The following is an 18,867-nucleotide window of genomic DNA, read 5'->3' on the forward strand; positions in this document are numbered from 1 at the left end:
AGTTATTTGTTGGCATTTATTGACAGATTGCTGCTCTCAAATCGTCATTAAATTCTTCTCCTAATAAATCAAACAATAAAAACAATTGTAACACCAGCTACAACCAGATGATGGAAATGAACCTGTTGCTTCCAGCAACTAGAGAAGTTGAAGAAACTGTGTCAGCAGGCTTGAGGGCACGTGAATATGAACTGAAAGACGTGAAATTTTTGCAAGAACTTGGAGAAGGGGCGTTTGGTGAGATTTTTTCCTGCAAAATTTGTGTGTGTGTGTGTGTGTGTGTGTGTGTGTGTGTGTGTGTGTGCGTGTGTTTTCTTTCCAAACCATCACATGCAGTTCTTTTGGTGGTGCACAGTGTTTCAAACAATATGTGAAGCGCTTGATACTAAGGCTAATTTTTAACATAAGTATTAATTTAAGGATATGTGTATTTTTCAACAGTAATGAAGTTAAGCTGTCTGAATGAAACCCTACACAAATGTAAAAAAAATCATACAAGTGAGTTGTTGAAAGTTTTCAGCTCTTTTAACAGTTATTCAGCTAATTATTTTCAAGTGCATAGGAGATGTTTTGATTGTAATTAATGTGAGTGACCAGTTTTTCTTTTATGTTTACTGTAATTCTGTAGACTCAACATTTCATCCATCCTTACAAGCAAAAATACAATACTGAGATATAATGAGTGCAATGGCCAGCCTACAGTAGGTCAGAATGTGCAGGGACTGTCCCAGTGATGGAACATTGACTTGTAACCATATAAAATTCTTCTAATAATAATGTAACCAGATTTGCACTAAATTTACAAACAGGATTCCTGTAAAATGATAAATTAACCATTAGGTTAATTTCATTGTATTTACATAAAACTGCTATTGCAACTGCATCTCAGTAGTATGATGTGGGTTTTTGTGGGACTGGCTATGTTAGTTACAGATAGTGTTGATGTTACCACAGGCAAAAATACAGGCTTTATTAGCAGAATAAATTTGTAGTTGTCAGTTGCTCATGAATAAAATTCCAGTTATTTAGCTGCATCTCCAATGTGTAGGCATTCAACTTCAAACTTTTTGAAAGTTGGGCTTATGATATATTGCTGCATCCTGGGTATTGTGCATCATGCTGTGGTTCCAGAATGAAATTTTCACTCTGCAGTGGAGTGCGCGCTGATATGAAACTTCCTGGCAGATTAAAACTGTGTGTCGGACCGAGACTCGAACTCGGGACCTTTGCCTTTTGGGGCAAGTGCTCTACCATCTGAGCTACGCAAGCACGACTCATGGCCTGTGCACACAGTTTTAATCTGCCAGGAAGTACACTGTGGTTGTTAGTTGCTATCTGGTAAGAGACAGATCCCAGGATAGTGTCCACCCTTTTGCCAGTGTTTGTCATGTAATGTTGAAGAACTTCAGAAGTGTCTAGGAACTTAAAAGACTGCTTCGACCATTGTAGCTTGAGCAGTATTGTATGTCAGCAGTGGCTCATTCTTTTTGGGAGACAACTCAGATTCATCTGTATTTTGAATTTTATTCGTGTTATCAATCTCTCTTTAGTATTAAGTGTTGGTTTTCATTGATGACCCACTACCAGGGGATAGTGCATTATCATAGGCACCTTCATTTTGCCAGGCAGGAGGGTTTGTATGCCTAAATGATGCTGAGGGCTTTGCCAGTGGTGGCATAGCTACTGGCAAGGCTATCCAAGTTGGACAGATCTCAGCAGAGGGGCCTGACAAAGAGTACCCGACAACTTGGGGAAGGGAAGACTGTTTTTTCCATAGGGAGCTCCACCAACAGTGGTAGGGTATGGGCACAGTGACCCCATATTTCCCAAACTGGAGACTGACCAACCCCACCTGACTTCTTCTACCATAAATTCTGGGCATACTTCAGGGACCATTGTTAGGTGCAGTGGTGGAACATTGTGTGTTTTGGAGAACATTGGCCTTGGCTGCACGGCCTGGACTGTGAGGAGGGTACACATCTCTGTTTAAAAACCCTCAGCCTTAAGGTGTGCTTCATGCTGATGGGGTGAATGGCTGTTGAAGTAAAACAGTCTGTATCGGGAAAACTTTGGGGCACCTGCTGCCCCACAGTTGTATCAGGCTTGCTCAGGCACATGAGACTCTGCCTAGGTTGACATTTCTCTCCCTAGTGACTCGTCTGAATTCTGTGAAGTAACCTCAATCGAAATCTACTTGTGACATGACAGGTGTACCATCAGTTAGTACCTACACACATTTAACAAAGAGATCTCAGATGGTCAGTCCGCCCAAGAAGTAGTCTCAGAATTATAGTAACAGGGCACTAGACTGCCATAACACTTTCATTGTTATCAAGAGAGCAGAAGAAACTTTCTGGAAGACCCTTTCAATATTGACAAGGGGCTGGAGGCTATTGCTGGGTCCTCAAAAAGCATTAAACAACTGCCGCGTGGGTTAGCCGCGCAGTCTGAGGTGTCTTGTCATGGTCCGCGCGGCTCCCTCCATCAGAGGTTCAAGTCCTCCCTCAGGCATAGGTGTGTGTGTGTGTGTGTGTGTGTGTGTGTGTGTGTGTGTGTGTGTTGTCCTTAGTGTAAGTTAGGTTAAGTTATATTAATTAGTGCATAAGCTTAGGGACCAATGACATCAGCAGTTTGCTCCCATAAGACCTTACCACAACTTCCCAACTTCCGTTAAGCGACTTAGTAATGGAGGTGCACTTCTGGTTGAAACTGCCACACCCACACTGAGAAGCAGGACGATGATACTGGGGACGGGATTAAGGGAGGGGTGGCTGTTTTCGTAGGTGACTGATGCCACTCCTTTCCTATCCCTCTTACAATGTCCATACTAGTAGTTACAGTGGAAGTTCTCACACTGGCGTAGATCACAGTGTTCTTTATATCTTCCACCTCATGATCTGTTGGATGTAGATGCACTGACAGCTATTCCACACACTTCCCCACACATTCCTTCACAAGAGTGATTTCATTGCACACAGTGTGCTGTGGGACTTGGTTACCACATGCCCCAGGGGTGAAATTATCAAGTGCCTTGTCCATTTAGTCTGTCTGCCTTTTGAACTCTGGTCACATGACGCTTTTCTACAGCCACAGGGTCATCTCTGGGTGTTGACCTTCGGTTTTGCTCCCCAGCTCTTGCAAATTCAGTTCAGTGGGAAGTGGCCACAGATTTGCATTGACCGAAAGCAGACTGCAAAGATGGATGCTTCAAAGGGCAAATTGATTGCAACACAGTCAACAGGTGCCTTCGAACAAAAGGAATGTGGCCATATGATGAACCACCTGTATGAGCCACTGAGCTGCCGCCGATTCCACTCTCCAGTCTAGCAACCAGCTCAGATGGCACCCTCGATTCCACACACCAGTCAAGCAACCAGCTCAGACGGCAGCGTGTTCCTTGGTGGATTGAAGAATGTCGCTCAGCAATCAGAGCTAAGTGCACAGCTTTGCGGAAATTCAAACACCATCCAACTACAGAAAATCTTAGGACCTCAGATGTGCGAGAGCACAAACAATGCAAGTGATAAAGAACAGAACAAAAACTCCTGGAAGGAATTCAAGACTTCTATTAATCGGTCCACTTTCACTGCATGAGTTTGGGAATCAATAAGGCAGATTTCAGGCAAAGGTGGTACACCTCCCTTTATGGCCTTGTTGAGAAATGGAATCTCGTTGAACATGCCTAAAAGCATGACTCAGTTTTTAGCTGAACAGTTTCTTCTCTCTCTGCATCATCTGAAAAAACTCCTGAGTGCCTGATGTTCCCTAGGAATGTGGAGATGAGGAGACTCCACTTCTTGTGGAGGTCTATCATCATACATTCTCCATGTGGGGATTGGAATCACCTCTGTCCGTAGCCAGAGACGCTGCTCCAGGACTAGATCAGATTCACTATGGAATGCTCCATCATCTGTACTCCAGAGCTATAGGCAAGCTCCTTTCTTATTTAAATCAGATGGACTTGGGCCCCACCAATGGAAAGAGGCAATATTAATTCAATTATGGAAACCAGGCAAGTATCATACAGGAATCCTTACACAAAAACTATATGGTTGGTGTGTCTTCTGTTCTTGTAAAAGTGTATGAGACTGCTTGGAGGTACAACACCTTTCACCAGCTTCATGAATGGGGACTACATGGATGTCTGCTGCTTCCTATCCAGTCATTCCTCCAGGACAGGTGCTTTCAATATTGTGTTGGTGATACCTCATCTGACTGCTTTAGTCAGGAAAATTAGGTCTCCCAAAGCAGAGTACACAGAGTCACACTGCAATCACAACCAGTGGCATCTCTGCTGCAGTCAGGAGCCCTTTTATTTGCTCTTTGTTTTTGAACAGCTTCTCGATCTTCTACTTTTCCTTCAATCTTACAATGACAATGAAGCAATGGCAGCTGACCATCAGGAGGATGGAAGTTTGGCCCAGGATAAAACACACAAATCTAAAGGCTATAAATTCAGATAAATCCTTAGGGATTACAATTATAAAGAACTTAAATTGCAACGATCACATGGATAATGTTGTGTGGAAAGCAAATCAGAGATTGCGATTTATTGGTAGAACACTTAGAAAATGCAACAGATCTACTAAAGAAACCACTTACACCACACTTTTTTGCCCTCTTCTGGAGCATTGCTATCCAGTGTGGGATCCACAGCAAATAGGATTGATCGAAAAAGTTCAAAGAAAGGCAGTTCATTTTATACTGTCATGAAATAGGGGAGAGACTGCCATGGTTATGGTACATGAGTTGGGGTGAGAATCATCGAAACAAAGGCGTTTTTCCTTGTTGCAGGATCTCCTCATGAAATTGCAGTCACCAGCTTTCTCTTTAGAGTGTGAAAATACTTTTTGGTGCTCACCTACATGTGGAGGAATGATCATCAGAATAAAATAAGAGAAATTAGAGCTCTCACAAAAAGATGTTTCCCACACGTTGTCGGAGAATGGAACGCTAGAGTAATAGCTTGAATGTGGTTCGATGAACCCTCTACCAGGCACTTAATTGTGAATTGCAGAGTAATCATGTAGATGTAGATGTAGACGTAGTAGTCAAGGATGTTTGCATCCTCAGTTTATAACTTTTTCAAAAGTGAATCTGAAAGCAAGACTTCTATTTTTGACTTTTTGAAGACTCAAGAAGGAACTGCAAAAGTGTTTGTCAGCAAGAGAACTAAACAGAGAATAGTAAACAAAAGTGTCGGGGCTGTAGAAACCTCAGGCAAACTTGTTTTCGTGTTGCCTGGAAAGCATCAAAATTGCAAGAAACCTGTAACACTAATGGATGGTTTTGACTACGATATTTTAAAGCACTCCATGTTTGAAATGTATATGAGCAGGGAATACCCAACATGAAAAAAAAAAAAACTTGTTACAATTATGCCTGAGCAAATTGGCCTCAAAGTTACACTTCGTCAATGCAAGGAATTTTAAAAGACGTTGGTTTCAGTTATGTTAAGAAGAGAGTTTATAATTGAAAGAAGTGACATAGAAGCAGCACGAACCACATCCCTTATAAAGATGCATGATACAAGAGGGGGAGGTAGCTCTACAGTGTATTACATTGATGAAACATGGATGAGTTGGAATCATTCCATGAATACCTGCTGGAAAATGAGTGATGGTACTGGCAGTTTTAAAGTTCCCATAGGAAAAGGTTCTCTGATACTTATTCTGCATGCTGGCTGTTCTTCTGATTTGGTTCCTGAGAGCAAACTTGTATTTAGGCATAAGAAAATCAGTAGTGACTACCATTCGGAAATGAATGCTGTCACTTTCAAGAAGCAGTTCATTGAACAATTCTTGCCATACCTTGCTTCGAATTCGGTCATTGTAATTATCGTGGCTGTTATCACTCAGCCATTACAGAGAAAAGACCAAGTACAAGCACCCGGAAAGGGGATATCATGCTCTAGCTGAAAAATAAAAATATTCTGGCAATGTAACCCAGACTCGTGCTAAATTCCTGCATGCATCTTGATAATTTATAAAAGTCATGTGACAGAATGTACAAATTTGACTTTCTTGCATGTGGATGTGGCCACACAGTTTTGCATTTACCTACATATCACTGTCAGTATAATCCGATAGAATTAATTTGCTCATTGGTTACAAGCTATGTGGTGAAAAAAATTAAATATTCAAGATAACGGACAGACTCTGAAATTCTTCTGCATGAAGCAATAGACAACATCACCTTTCAGTGTGGGCACACATTCAGAAATAAGACTTTGACAGGGAGGTGAAGATGGGTAAAAATCTTGAATTTATCATCCTAAATTAGAATCAAATGGTTTGAACATGGTCTCAGATAGCAGTTGGTATTACAATGTAGACTTTGAAACAAAAGTAATAATAACAAGACTCGTTGTTTAAAAATGTTTTTGTCAACATATCAACTGCATACATAGTATATGAGAACTTCCTAGGTTTTGTTGATTAGGAATATGTAACCTATGAAGTATTCACATTGTAATGTTCAACACATTGCCCAAGGAAAAGTTAAGCTTTTCCCAGCGTGTTGTATGCTCTAATTACTCATGAGAATTTGACCAGATAAATTTGCCAAACACTCCAGTATTTCAACAAGTAAACCCCTGCCATTTTCAAGACACAAATTGGAAAATGCCTCAAAATGAAAGAGAGAGTTACCTGTCGAGATATCAGTGGTTTTCGACATTATTGTCAGCATTCCGTTGAGTTATTCACGGTTTACTTGTTCAATGGATCATAAATGCATTCTCCCACTGTAATGTTGAACAAATTAATTTAAACTCATAATGCCTCTTGGCACCGAAAAATATGACATGCTAACAATTTTTCCATTAGTCTTTTCCACTAGACTTTGCTACCAGCAATTCTTGTTTACTCATAGTGATTTACATTGAACTGCAGTGAAACCCACCCTCATATGTGCATTATACACATTTAAAAAATTACATGGAGTAGATGCAGTTATCAAACAACTGTGATGATTTTGGTTTGACTTTATTTTGATGTGTATTACATTTTTACTTATAATATAGTCCAAATCACAATAAATGGTAATTACTGCAACCATTTCTGATGATCTCGTTGTTAGACAATTGTTGTTTTGAGAAAAATTGTAATTGACATCTTCACAAAGCTTCGTCAGCTGGGCGCTCCTACCGACGTCACACAGACAATTGTTATGGAGCAGTGGAGACAACCTCAGGATCTGAAGTAAGACTTCTCTCTTGTAGATGAATGATCAAAATTGGTTTTAAAATGCATTATTCCGTCATAGATTTGAACGTATAATATGATGTACCAAAGGCAAATGGGCCTGATTGTTGTCCGCAGCAACACAGTTCAGCAACACGGACCTTGTTTGCCTGCTCTCTGCCTCCACGCATGTGCAGACCTCGTCCCCTCCACACTTCCCTATCACTCTGACCCTATGTGCAGAAGCACCATCCTACATGACACAGGCTATAGTAGTATCAAATCATTGAATATTTTGAAATACCTCAGCCAAAAGGCGTGGAGTGCTGACAGGTCCTGCCGCCTGCATTTTTATATGGCATTTGTCAAATCATGAATAGATTACAGCAGCATTGATCAGCAAGTACTTACTTCCTCAAGGTGTTAAATGCTGTTTACCATGAGGGCATTTGGATATCAACTGGAGCCTACTGGACTGTCTTAATTCAGAGTCTATGTGCAGATGATGGTGAATCACCACTCTGACGGTACCTCATCCTGGCTTGATGGGCCTGCAAAATATTAGCAGTGTCTCAGTCATGAGCATTTAGTGTGGTAATCTACCCCAACTTTGAATGGCTGTTCAGGAATCAGCCTCATTTGACCAAGCCATTTGGGATACATGCGCCAGCTGTTTCACAGATCTGGATATATTAGCTTACGAATAAACAGCCAGTGATGGAACAAATTGCTGCCCGGTGTCTTCAAAGGCCCAAACTCACTTTAAGCTTGATTTAGGTTGTTACAAATGTATTGTCTTCAGTTTTAACTGTGTACTATGGTTTTTCCATTGTGTATACAGGTGGCTCCTAGCAAGGGAATGCACCCGGATGTTCCCTGATAGGGTTTTCCAAGTAGACCTTCCAGAACATTTTACAAATAGTGATGTGGAAAGATATTGGATTATTACGGCACTGGACTGGATTCAGAGGCATCACAATACAAAATTTCTCATCCGCTCAGGCTCACTCAGTATGCTACAAGCATTTCAACGCATGTATCTACAGGATATTGCCCACTAACCCATAGTTTCTTCCTCCAGCAGGATGATCCACCAGTCTGTGAAGTTTGTGGCGTGCCACTCTTGGTTCAGCATGTTTTGGCTACATGTGTTTCATACTGACTTAAGGGCAACCGTCAGTTTGACAGCAGATACTCCCACCTCCTTGTTGACACTGGCACCAATGTAGAAAAGGGTTTTGAAAATTTGTTAACTGTCTGGCTTCACCCCTAAAATTTGTGGGGGGGGGAATGTCAGCATGCTCTGTCCAGACAATTTGGCATTTTTATTAATTGGTTTTCAGTTTCACAGTGTAGTGCATCATGATTGTGGCTTTTTACATTTGAAAGGTGGACTTTCATGCATTATGATCCACCTGTTGAGGACAGATCCTCCCCCCAGCAGACAAATTGTAAGGGTGCTAATGACCATGCTTTTGAGTGTCTCACATCCAATACCATCAACAATCATCATTAATCCATGTACTGGATTTTATTAGTTTTGTGTGGAAATGTGGAGTAATTTAGAATGTTGACAACATTGGGGATCCAATTTACACTGCAGACATACATGACCACAAATCCAAATACTCATTGTATGTAATTAAAGTGCATTCAGTCAGGGGACTAGTGGTTGCACATGCCAAAGTGTCAGGTTTACATAACAGTTTCCATGAGGTGCTGGTAGGATAAGGCCAAATTGTTCATGAATTTGAGTTGCCAATGTAACTAAAGATGAGATGATGTAATGTCTTACGAATATCTTATACTTGGCTGGAATAAACTATCAAGAATAATAAAGACAATCTCACTAGCTGTTATAAGTTTCAGGTGGATATTAACATTTAAAGCTGTTAGTTTCTGTTCTTGTGCCTAGCCTAGTGGCAGTAGTTTACGTAAGCATCTAGTACAGGACAGCAACATTTTGTGTAGCATTAGAATTATTTGTTGGGAATTAATGAAATTGTCGTGAATTAACAACAGTAAACCTGTATTACATTTAAAACATACATAATCATTTTGAAGAAATGAAAGTCCTACACCACAGTCTTTTTCCCATGAGTTTCCAGGAGTTCTGTTATGAGACGCAGCCAGACATTTAAATGTGCATCTTCCTTTGCCTTTTCAACAGATTCATAAACAATAAATGCACTGTGCACTGGAATATTTATTAGCCTACTAAATTTTCTCATGCCACTTTATACTTTTTTGTTGCATGTGAACAGTTTATTGTCCTGATTTCATACAGCTAACTCACTTCCTGACAAGGATCTTAAAGGTGCATCAGCACAGACAGTCCTACACTTAGCTGATAAATTAGTGTTGCCCGCCATCAATAGATAGGTCAACAGATCTGTTTTACCTGCAAAACTGCAACAGGTGAGGATGTGGTCAGATGATCGTAACATGAGTATGGGTTTCCTGCTTGAGTGGTTTTTTTTATGACTATCAGCAGCATTAAGTCTACTTGGTGGTAAAACATCGACAAACAAATTCCAGTGTATTGGGGAGACTATAAAATCATACATCCAATGTATTTCAGCACTGTACTACAAAAATCTGACGTAAATTTTTAAAGTTTCACACGTAATGAAGCCATAGCAGATTATGTTTGGCATGTTATCCTTCTGACCAACTTCTACCATGGCAATCAGTACCAGACCACGGGAACCTCACGTCCCCGATACAATATATAGTAAAAGAAGGGACATATGAGTTTTTGACAGTTATAAAAATAAGAGTTCAAATGGCTGGTGATAGCAATTAAAGAATTGTGTTGATCTCTGATACATGTGTTTACTGCCATGTACAATAATCTTGAGAAATGCTATTTGCTACCTCAGATGTATGGAGTAGATGTAAAACAACAGTCATGTTTTCCACCAACCAACTGCATCATCTATTGTGCAATAACAGAAGTGTTATGTACAAAAGTTATGCATTTTTTCATGTAGTCTCTGAATCTACAATCAGAATGCAATGTTCCTATTTAAGAGTTCAAAGTTTTCCACTCACCACCCTCTGGATGTGGGACAGGGGGTCAACATTGGTATCACCGGATAGCATTTTTAAAAATATTGAACACATAATTTTTCATTTCTTAATTCAATGCATAGTTTTTTGAGATATTTCATTGTTTCAAGATAAAAAAATCTCTCCCTGTATAGTTACAGAAATTTGTCATTGCATAATCCATGGGCTCCACATTGGCAGCACAGATGCTAGTTTCAGTTGGTGTTGAGGTGGTAGATGACTGGAGGATAACGGAGATGGAGGGCATGGAGGGGGAGACAACAGGGAAGCATGCCGCAGCGAGTGAGTGCCCTCACCCCTAACAATGTCATGACTAGACAACGGATTTTTAGGTAGTAAAAAAGTGTGTTTTAGGCACCTAAAATAGGCTCCTTCAGTAGTTCATTTAGGCTATATAAAACCTAAAATAGGCTCTAATAAAAATGATGCAGAGAAAATAAAAATAAATTAAAATACACAGTGTTGACAGCATGAACATCGTATTAGTCATTAAAACAAGGAGAATGAATATTTACACAGTTACAGAGCACAGCAATCTACAACATTAATGTTGAACATAACTCCAAATATTTTTGAGTTCCGTAAAAAAGATGTGGTAATAGTTTAATTAATACATTCGTAGTTTCGCATATTCTGACCATAGTTGGCTTCACAATAAATAGCCAAAATCTTTTCTAGGTTTTCTAGTGAAAAACTGTGGCGCTTGTCTGTCAGAATCCATTTATACGCTGAAAAAGAACGTTCTACATCAACAGATGTGACAGGGGCGTACTTCAGGTTGGACAGGAATGCTGCAGTCAGGAGTGCTGGATTTTCCACTAAGTATGTCGGCAGCTGCACACAACTCCTTCAGGCCAGTGTTCTTCTGCAAAACCGTTTGCATTTTGGCCCGTACTTTTTCCCCTACTTCACCTGGCACTTCATTAATTTTCATTTTGACTTCTTCAAGCAAAGAAATATTGTCGTAGATAGGTCTCCCTGAGCCTTCTAATTGTGAAAATATTCTTGCCATAAATGTGTAGTGGGTCCTAATGTAAGATAAGTCCCGTTTTAAAGAAGAATCTTTGAGTAACTCCATTGCTGCAGTTATGGATGCAGCATCCTCCGGTATATTTTCAACCGCCTTCTGGACAGCTGAGAGATGCGTACTATAGTATTCTGCTGCTATCAGCCACGTCCCCCAGCGGGTGACAACAGGCTCTGGCGGCAATGGGAAATCTGGAAGCTGTTCTTTGAATGCCTGTATTCTTGATGGTGCCTTAACAAAAATTTTCTTCACCATAGATATTACTTTATTTACTTTAGGAAATTGTAGCCTTACTTGGTCTGCTATGCGGTTGATCCTATGCACTACACAAGTTACGTGCAGCAGCATCAGGGACGGCCAGAAGCACCTTATTCTCATCCACTCCGTTTGGGTATAGCACCTTAAGCCCATTGTTCACAAACTGTGCTATTGTTTGTTGGTTAGTTTTTGCAAGCTGTTTTGAGTAAATCAAATTAGCCCTGGATGGAGCATCTGGATCTAGCTTGCCAATCATCAGGTTTGCAATGTAACGGCCAAGACCGTCAGTAGTTTCATCCACAGAAATCCATATACAAGATTCTCCAACATCTTCTCGGATTCTTTGCAATGTGCAGCATTGTAAGCTGAATCCACATAATTCTGACTCTGCAGGAATAGACTGATAGCAGTACTTCTCAAGAAAACCTCTGATAATAGGGTTATCTAGTTTCCGAAAGGGGATGTTTGCTGCCACAAGTGCATGACACAAATCACTGCAGAACTTGTTTTTTTCCAGAGGATTCACCAGATTTATTGGTTAAAAGAGTTTGCTTCAATTTTGACTTTCGTTCAACATTAGCTTTATGTGCAATTCCATCTTCATGCTGAGTTAAGTGAGACTTCTTAACACTCGAAACCTAATATGAGAGGAAAGGGAAATGCAGTTTAGAATCGCATATAAAGAGTATTTCGTATTACTAAAGGATAGCGATAAAAAAGAAGCGTGACAGGAAAATAAGAAGTCTAAGAAAAAAATCAACTAACCTCCTTGTTGCATGCTTGGCAGAAAATAATTTTCCCATCTGTTGTATAATGTGGAAAATTTTGCAGCCACTGCCTTATATGAGTAGACTTTGAACTAGCTGTTTTCGGCATGGCGTAGTATTCTCACACAGAAACTAGAATTTATTTTGCACTTAGAACATCAGTAACACTTAACTTGTCGGTCGCTACACAGTGTACTGATTTGTTTTAGCTGGGAAAAAGTGAACAATGACCTGTCTTTTTTTTCCTTTTACTGCGGTGCATGGGAGCGATAGGGGAAGTACAGTACTCGTTGCTGGACGTATGGCACCTGACAGATGGCCGCCCCTTCTGAACAAGCAAATGGAATCTACCGGTGCTTCAGATGAAAACATCTCACTACTGGCAAATTATTTTTCGAACTGGAAAATTCACGTATAATACCTTTCACGAAACAGAGTAGTTTGATAGGACTGCCTGTAGACAGCAGCGAGAAAATGCGCGAAGGGCAGTAATTTAGCTGTAGAGGGCGTATACAATTAACATTGTGATTTTTTAATCCATGCTCAAGGCCTATGAAACCGTTTCTTTGCAAAAATACACAGCTGGCCAGAATCCTACGAACGAAATATTTTCAAATATAACACTTAGTACTCCCACGTTCGATTCTAATGTGTAACTCAAATCTTTGACCGGTTTCCATTCGCTCACCGAAGTTACGCACTGTCACGCTTGACGCGTACTTGGATGGATGACCATTCAACCGCGCGAAGTGCTGTTGGTAGTAAGGCAAGCACAGGAAATGTAAACAGTCTCTTAACGACCTTCGCCTTCGACGAGATGTAAAGCCCAAAGTTTACTTCCTTTTTCTAATCTTTGAAAACACAAGAACTCTGTCAGATTAACGAAATAGGTACTTTTTAGGATTTCGGTGCCGAAATAGGCAAAATTAGGCGTCAAAGTCAAAATATGCAATTTTAGGTCCTATAGAACTAACGGTATTCAGTTTAGTTAGTCATGAAACGCTTAAGTACCAACTTATATGCTAATTGGAGCTTAGGAAAAAAAATATGTTTTAACCGAAAGATCCGTGATCTATTTTTTACATATGAATAATAAAACACCTATAAAGAGTATTTGGTATTAACAGGGATAGCAATATAAAAAATAAAAAAAGACCGAAGTGTTAGGCAAATACGAAGCATGAGCGCATATTAACTAGCCACCTTGCTGCACGCTGGGCAGAAAATATTTTTTTCCATCTGTCGTATAGTGTGGAAAAACTGTCTTATATGATGAAATAGGCACTTTTTAGGATATTAAAGCCGAAATAGGCAAAAATAGGCACTAACGTCGAAATAGGCTTTTTTAGGTCCTATAGAATTAACGCTATTAAGTGTAAATAGTCATGAAACGCATAAGTACCAATTTGTATGCAAATAGGAACTCAGGAACAAAATAAGTTTTTACCTAAAATCCGCGGTCTAGTCATGACCAACCCTGCTCTCCTGCTCACCAGAAGTATGTGGTGGTGATGTCCCAACAGGATTTGCACGATGGGTCAGCTACTCCCTGCCAACATCCATTACAAGCAACTTCCAACCTTTGTGGCCCACCACGACGCCCGGCAGCCACCTCTGCCACCTGCCACCTGCCACCTGCCAAAGAAGTAGGCCCAAACAGCAGTTCCGGAAGGAAAAGTCAGCGGTCCATGGTGGTTCATGGCATGTGACTGAAGGTGCAGAAAATCCAGGAGACTCCATGACTGGTGCCTGTGCAAATGTTCTGCCGGACTGCTTCTGTTTTTGACATTGCCCAGTACATAGCCAGAAAAATCTTCAACACGTTTTCACGGGAAGAGTCAGTCACAGACTTCTTCATTTGGGTCTTGAATGTATGCACGAAGTGCACCCCCTCTAAGTTGGAAGCCAGGTGAAACAGGGCAGTAGTCAGATGCTGGATATCATCGTGAAAACAAATGTCCTCAAACTCCCATGACGCAAATTGCCTACCGTTACTGTACATGAAGGTCCTGTGGGGCAAGGACGTGGATGAGAGCTTGGCTACATACGGGAAATTGGACAATACACAGACCACCAACAACAACATGTTGCACAAAAATTGACCAGCAAAACCAACATCCACACTGTCCAAAGGGTGCTCTGGGACCAGCCAGTGATAGAATTGGCATGGTAGCATGACCTGGTTCTGTGCACAGGCCCCACAAGCCCTCACCAGATGTTCGATGTCATGATTGATTGCTGGCCAGTAGATGTGATGTTGTGCCAGTGACTTCATACAAATCATACCCCTAGCAACACATGCAGCAGCTGGAGTATGCAAGGACACAGTGCCTTGGGAATGGCCACTCAACAGCATTGCTCCTCCTTGGCAACCTTGAGGACTCTCCTGACAATACCAAGAATGCATAGGAGGAAAAATATACACCACACCTGATCTCCACTCAATGGGATGCCCTCCTGCCAAGCCAACTGGACGGCTGAAATGATTTTCTGGAAAAGCAGGTCAGTAGCCATGGCAGTCATGACTTCACATGCTCTTCACATGCTGTCAAGGGAAAATCCGACAGGGTTCGCAGCAAGGCATCATCCAACACGGAACACAAGAGCCTCTTGTTGGTCTAACTCCGGATTGGACTCTACCAGCAGCCATAATAGTGTATCACCATTGACATGCTGGTCAGTGGAGTGGTGATGAATGTCATAGCAATAGTTACTCAGGAAGAGGGGCCACCTCTGCAATCGGTGGACAGTCCTATACGGTAGTGTGGAATGAGAGCCAAATAAGGAAACCAACAGCGTGTGCTTGGTGATGAGGAGGAACCTTACTCCATACAGGAAAATGTGAAACTTTTTAATTCCGAAAATAATAGCTAGTGCCTTCTTTTCCACCTGTAAATAATTATGCTGTGCAGCGGAAAGCGTCTTCAAGGTGTAAGTGATGGGCTGTTTGGTGCCATCCGGATTCCAATGGGACAAGATGGCATTGTAAAGGATAAAGCTACAGGAAAACCTGAAGCAAAGTCAGAGATCCCAGAACTGCATAGCCAGGCAGCTGGCACTGATCATTGAACTGTGTGAACAGCTCCTGTGTCATCAGGCCACAAGTGCTGAGGCCAGGCCATAGCCCAATGTCAGTTGATGCAGCTTGGCTGATCTAATGCTGATTACGCCACACCTTTCGGACATTGACACCCTCCAGGCACTTCGACAAAACCCAAAAACCCCGCTGTTACCATGGAATCAGCAGGAGGAAGCAGTGTTTAATCATGAACTTAACAGTTCATAGTTGGCCAACTGGGCAGTAAGTGACACCCACTCTGTGTTTGTCGGCGCCAGTGCCAGTGCTGCTGCCATCAGGCATGAATGAGGGATCTTTTCCCGTCAGCTCACCCCGAGCAGCTACCACTGCACCAGCTGCCTGCCCCTGCTCTTCAGCTTCAGTCCAGAGGTCAACTTCAGGCAACACCACCACCATGCTGCTTGGGCCCCACGAACTTCCACAATATAGAAGACGTGGTGGTCATCCGTGACTGCAGTGTGGCTCCGTCTTACTGCCTCAGCTCACCTCACATACTGGAGACCACTGTGCAGTGCTGTCTCTCTCCAGCAGCACATGCACGCCACTCTCCATATGTAATCACACACTGCTCAGTGCAGAATATTACATGAAGAAGGAAATCCACTTGATTAACTGTACTAGCCAGATGGAATAATTAATGGCTTGTTCATGTTCATGGAGGAATCAGATTCAATGATTGCATAAAGGACTGTGAATATGTTCACTGCTGGTCTGTCTGCCACTTCATCCCACATCTCTACTGTCTCCTATACCAAATACAGACTTTACCACACCCACAGGAAGACTCGAACCCATCCTGACAAGCAAGAACTGCCCACGTTTCACTCTGGGTTCTCCACAGCTATCCCACCCTGCTACAGAACTGAGGCCATAATGGGATACATCACAGGCCAATGTTAAATGTTTAGCCAGTGTAAAGGAAACCACACAGGGAGTCGAGCACAAACACTGCTTGAGAGACTGAAAAGCCTGTTGACAATCTGCAGACCAGACAAACTTAACACCCTTTTAGCAAACCCAGTTAAGAAGCTAGCAGACTTGGGGGGGGGGGGGGGGGGGCCCAAGAAATGAACTGAGCACAGTACAAAAAAAGGCAAGTGGATGATGGCTTTGATATGGTCATCTGTAGAAATGAGACCATCTATACTAAGCATGTCCCAAAATACACACCTTTGGGGAGAAAAAAAAAAAACTGCCATTCTCCATGAGGCACTGGAAAACCAACTGCAGTTATCGAAATGCTCCTCCTGAGTAGGGCCAGTTACCTAGAAGTCATCAAGGTTATTGATGCAACAGGGAATGTGCTGAATTACTTGCTCCATTTATAATTGATAAATTCCAGGTGCAGATGAGATTCCAGAGGGCAAGTGATGAAACTGGTAAAGTCTGAAGGGGATGTTCAGGGCCAGGAATGTCTGAGAAATTGCATCCAACAGCAACTGGAGATAGGCATCACACAAGTTGATGTGGGAAAAATACTGCCTGCCCCCCCCCCCCCCCCCCTCCCCGACCACTTCACCAATAATTCCACCTGCTGCAGAATGGGATATGAATCTGCAACACATGGCACATTGACCGTCAGTTTAAAATCTCCACAAAGGTGCATGGCACCATTGGGCTTCTTAATAACCACCAAAGGGGTGACGGCTCACTGACTTGACTAAATAAGAGCAACAACACCTTGAGCCTGACTGTGCTGCAACTCTGCCTTTACCTCATCGCACATTGCAAAGGGAATGGGGCAGGACGACAGAATTTAGGTACCTCTACGGCTTAAGAGAAACATATGCCTCAAAATTTTCTGCTCGGCACAAAGTATTCTCAGACAGTGGGCTGTATGACTACATTAAGAAGTTCAAATCATGAGAAGGAACAGACTGAGTCTCTAAATTCCCGTTGTTAATGATTTGGAAGCCAAAAACAGAAAAAGCATTGAGCGCAGAGAGATCACTGTTACACATTCTTATAAAGTGCAGAGATGGAGAATTGCTCCCACAAAGAAATGCACTGTGTGCTAATAAACACAACCTGATGGAGCAGCCGTTGCAACTCCGGGCATCCCAAGAGTTTTTATGTGTTTAAATTAATGAGGGTGATCATCGCTCTCATGTCTTCCTGAAATCTGACCAGTAGTCCATCCACTAACTATGTCAGCAAAATACACTAGGGCATTCAGTGACTGACTCATGGCCCACCAGCTGTCACAAACAGTTGCCAAATGGCTTATCTGATTATATGCCTCACACATGGCCTCTGCATGTGGGCAGTCTCAGCAAACAAGCAGCAAATGACAGCCAGGGCAGGATCACTGGTTCGCCTGACAGGTGGAAAGAGAATGATGCCTAATATCTAAAAAATGCCACTGGTGGGAATTACGACATTGTGGTGCGTACTCGCTGAGCTTGGCACAGTCAAGGATGGGCAGCCGTACGACGCCACTGTACCAGAATCCTCAACTTTGGAAATACACGGCGATTCAGTGGGAGGTAAGGCCACCTGGAGTATCTCATGGGGTGTCGAGGATTGTTTACCATGCATATATAATTGTGCCATCTGCCAGTTACCAAAAACGACATTCCTTGTCACCGCTGTAACCTCATGTGATTCTGCAGTTTGGGCTATGTCGGCTAAGGAGGGGTTGGATAAGGTCAACACCTTAGTCCGCTAACCAAACATGTGGCGATTTACTGGGTCTGTGTAAGAGGTAGCACAGTTGGGACCTCAAAAACATCATTGGCGTGAGAGGCCCTGCAGTGCACTTCTGTTGTTGGCTGAACTGCAACTGTGCTGCCACCATGTGGGTTTGATGTCCAAAACACTGTGTAGGTAACTGACAAAGCTCATCAAAGGAGAGTTTCTCAGGCTCAGTGGAATGCTTCAAAATTTGGACAACTTCATATCCTGCAGCTGTTGCTGTTCTTTCTGTAGGTGCAACTGTTCCTGCCAACTTTGCAGAATTTCCAGGTCCATGGTGGCTTAAGTTAACACTAGGAAAAGTGTAAAAGAAAAAAATAGAAGCATTACATCTGTAAGAATATCCTTCATAACCACTTTGGTGTCTGCACAGGTGTGCCAGTGCCGCTAGACTGAACAGTTCGTGCGGATACTTCATTGGCCGACAGTAGCTCAACAATAGCAGCAACAGAGGCCCCTGAGAGGACAACGAACTCACTGTGTGAGTCAGTCTATGGGAATCAGAGTGTCCAAACCCACATAGGGTAGCACGGGACTGACTCTGTACATGGCTGGTACTGATAGCTAATGGCTAAGCACTCGGCAACTTGGGGCACAAAGCACAGGATGAGGTCCAAGTTCATTGAACTACTGGTAAGCACTGGCCCACTGCCGCCTGCAGGCAAACTCCCCGCCAGCGGGTCTGCCAATACTACACGTTGCTTGCCCCTTTCATGACAGGTTCCCTCACTGTCTCGTCTTGCTAACCACACAAGCTCGTTTGCCTCCACTGTTATGTCCACTGAC

At 42.3% G+C, this 18,867-nt stretch overlaps 1 protein-coding gene across 1 annotated transcript in view; it reads left to right on the forward strand.

Moving 5' to 3' along the window:
* The window catches only part of LOC124556448 (tyrosine-protein kinase transmembrane receptor Ror-like), a 127,081-nt gene that overhangs the window by 77,536 nt on the left and 30,678 nt on the right, over window positions 1–18,867 (forward strand). Inside the window, exon 7 of the mRNA XM_047130397.1 lies at window positions 27–237. Coding sequence (XP_046986353.1) covers window positions 27–237 — 211 coding nt within the window. The remainder of the gene's footprint in view (window positions 1–26; window positions 238–18,867) is intronic.

This window comes from Schistocerca americana, chromosome X (genome assembly GCF_021461395.2).
Source record: "Schistocerca americana isolate TAMUIC-IGC-003095 chromosome X, iqSchAmer2.1, whole genome shotgun sequence".
In the NCBI taxonomy this organism is placed as follows: domain Eukaryota; kingdom Metazoa; phylum Arthropoda; class Insecta; order Orthoptera; family Acrididae; genus Schistocerca; species Schistocerca americana.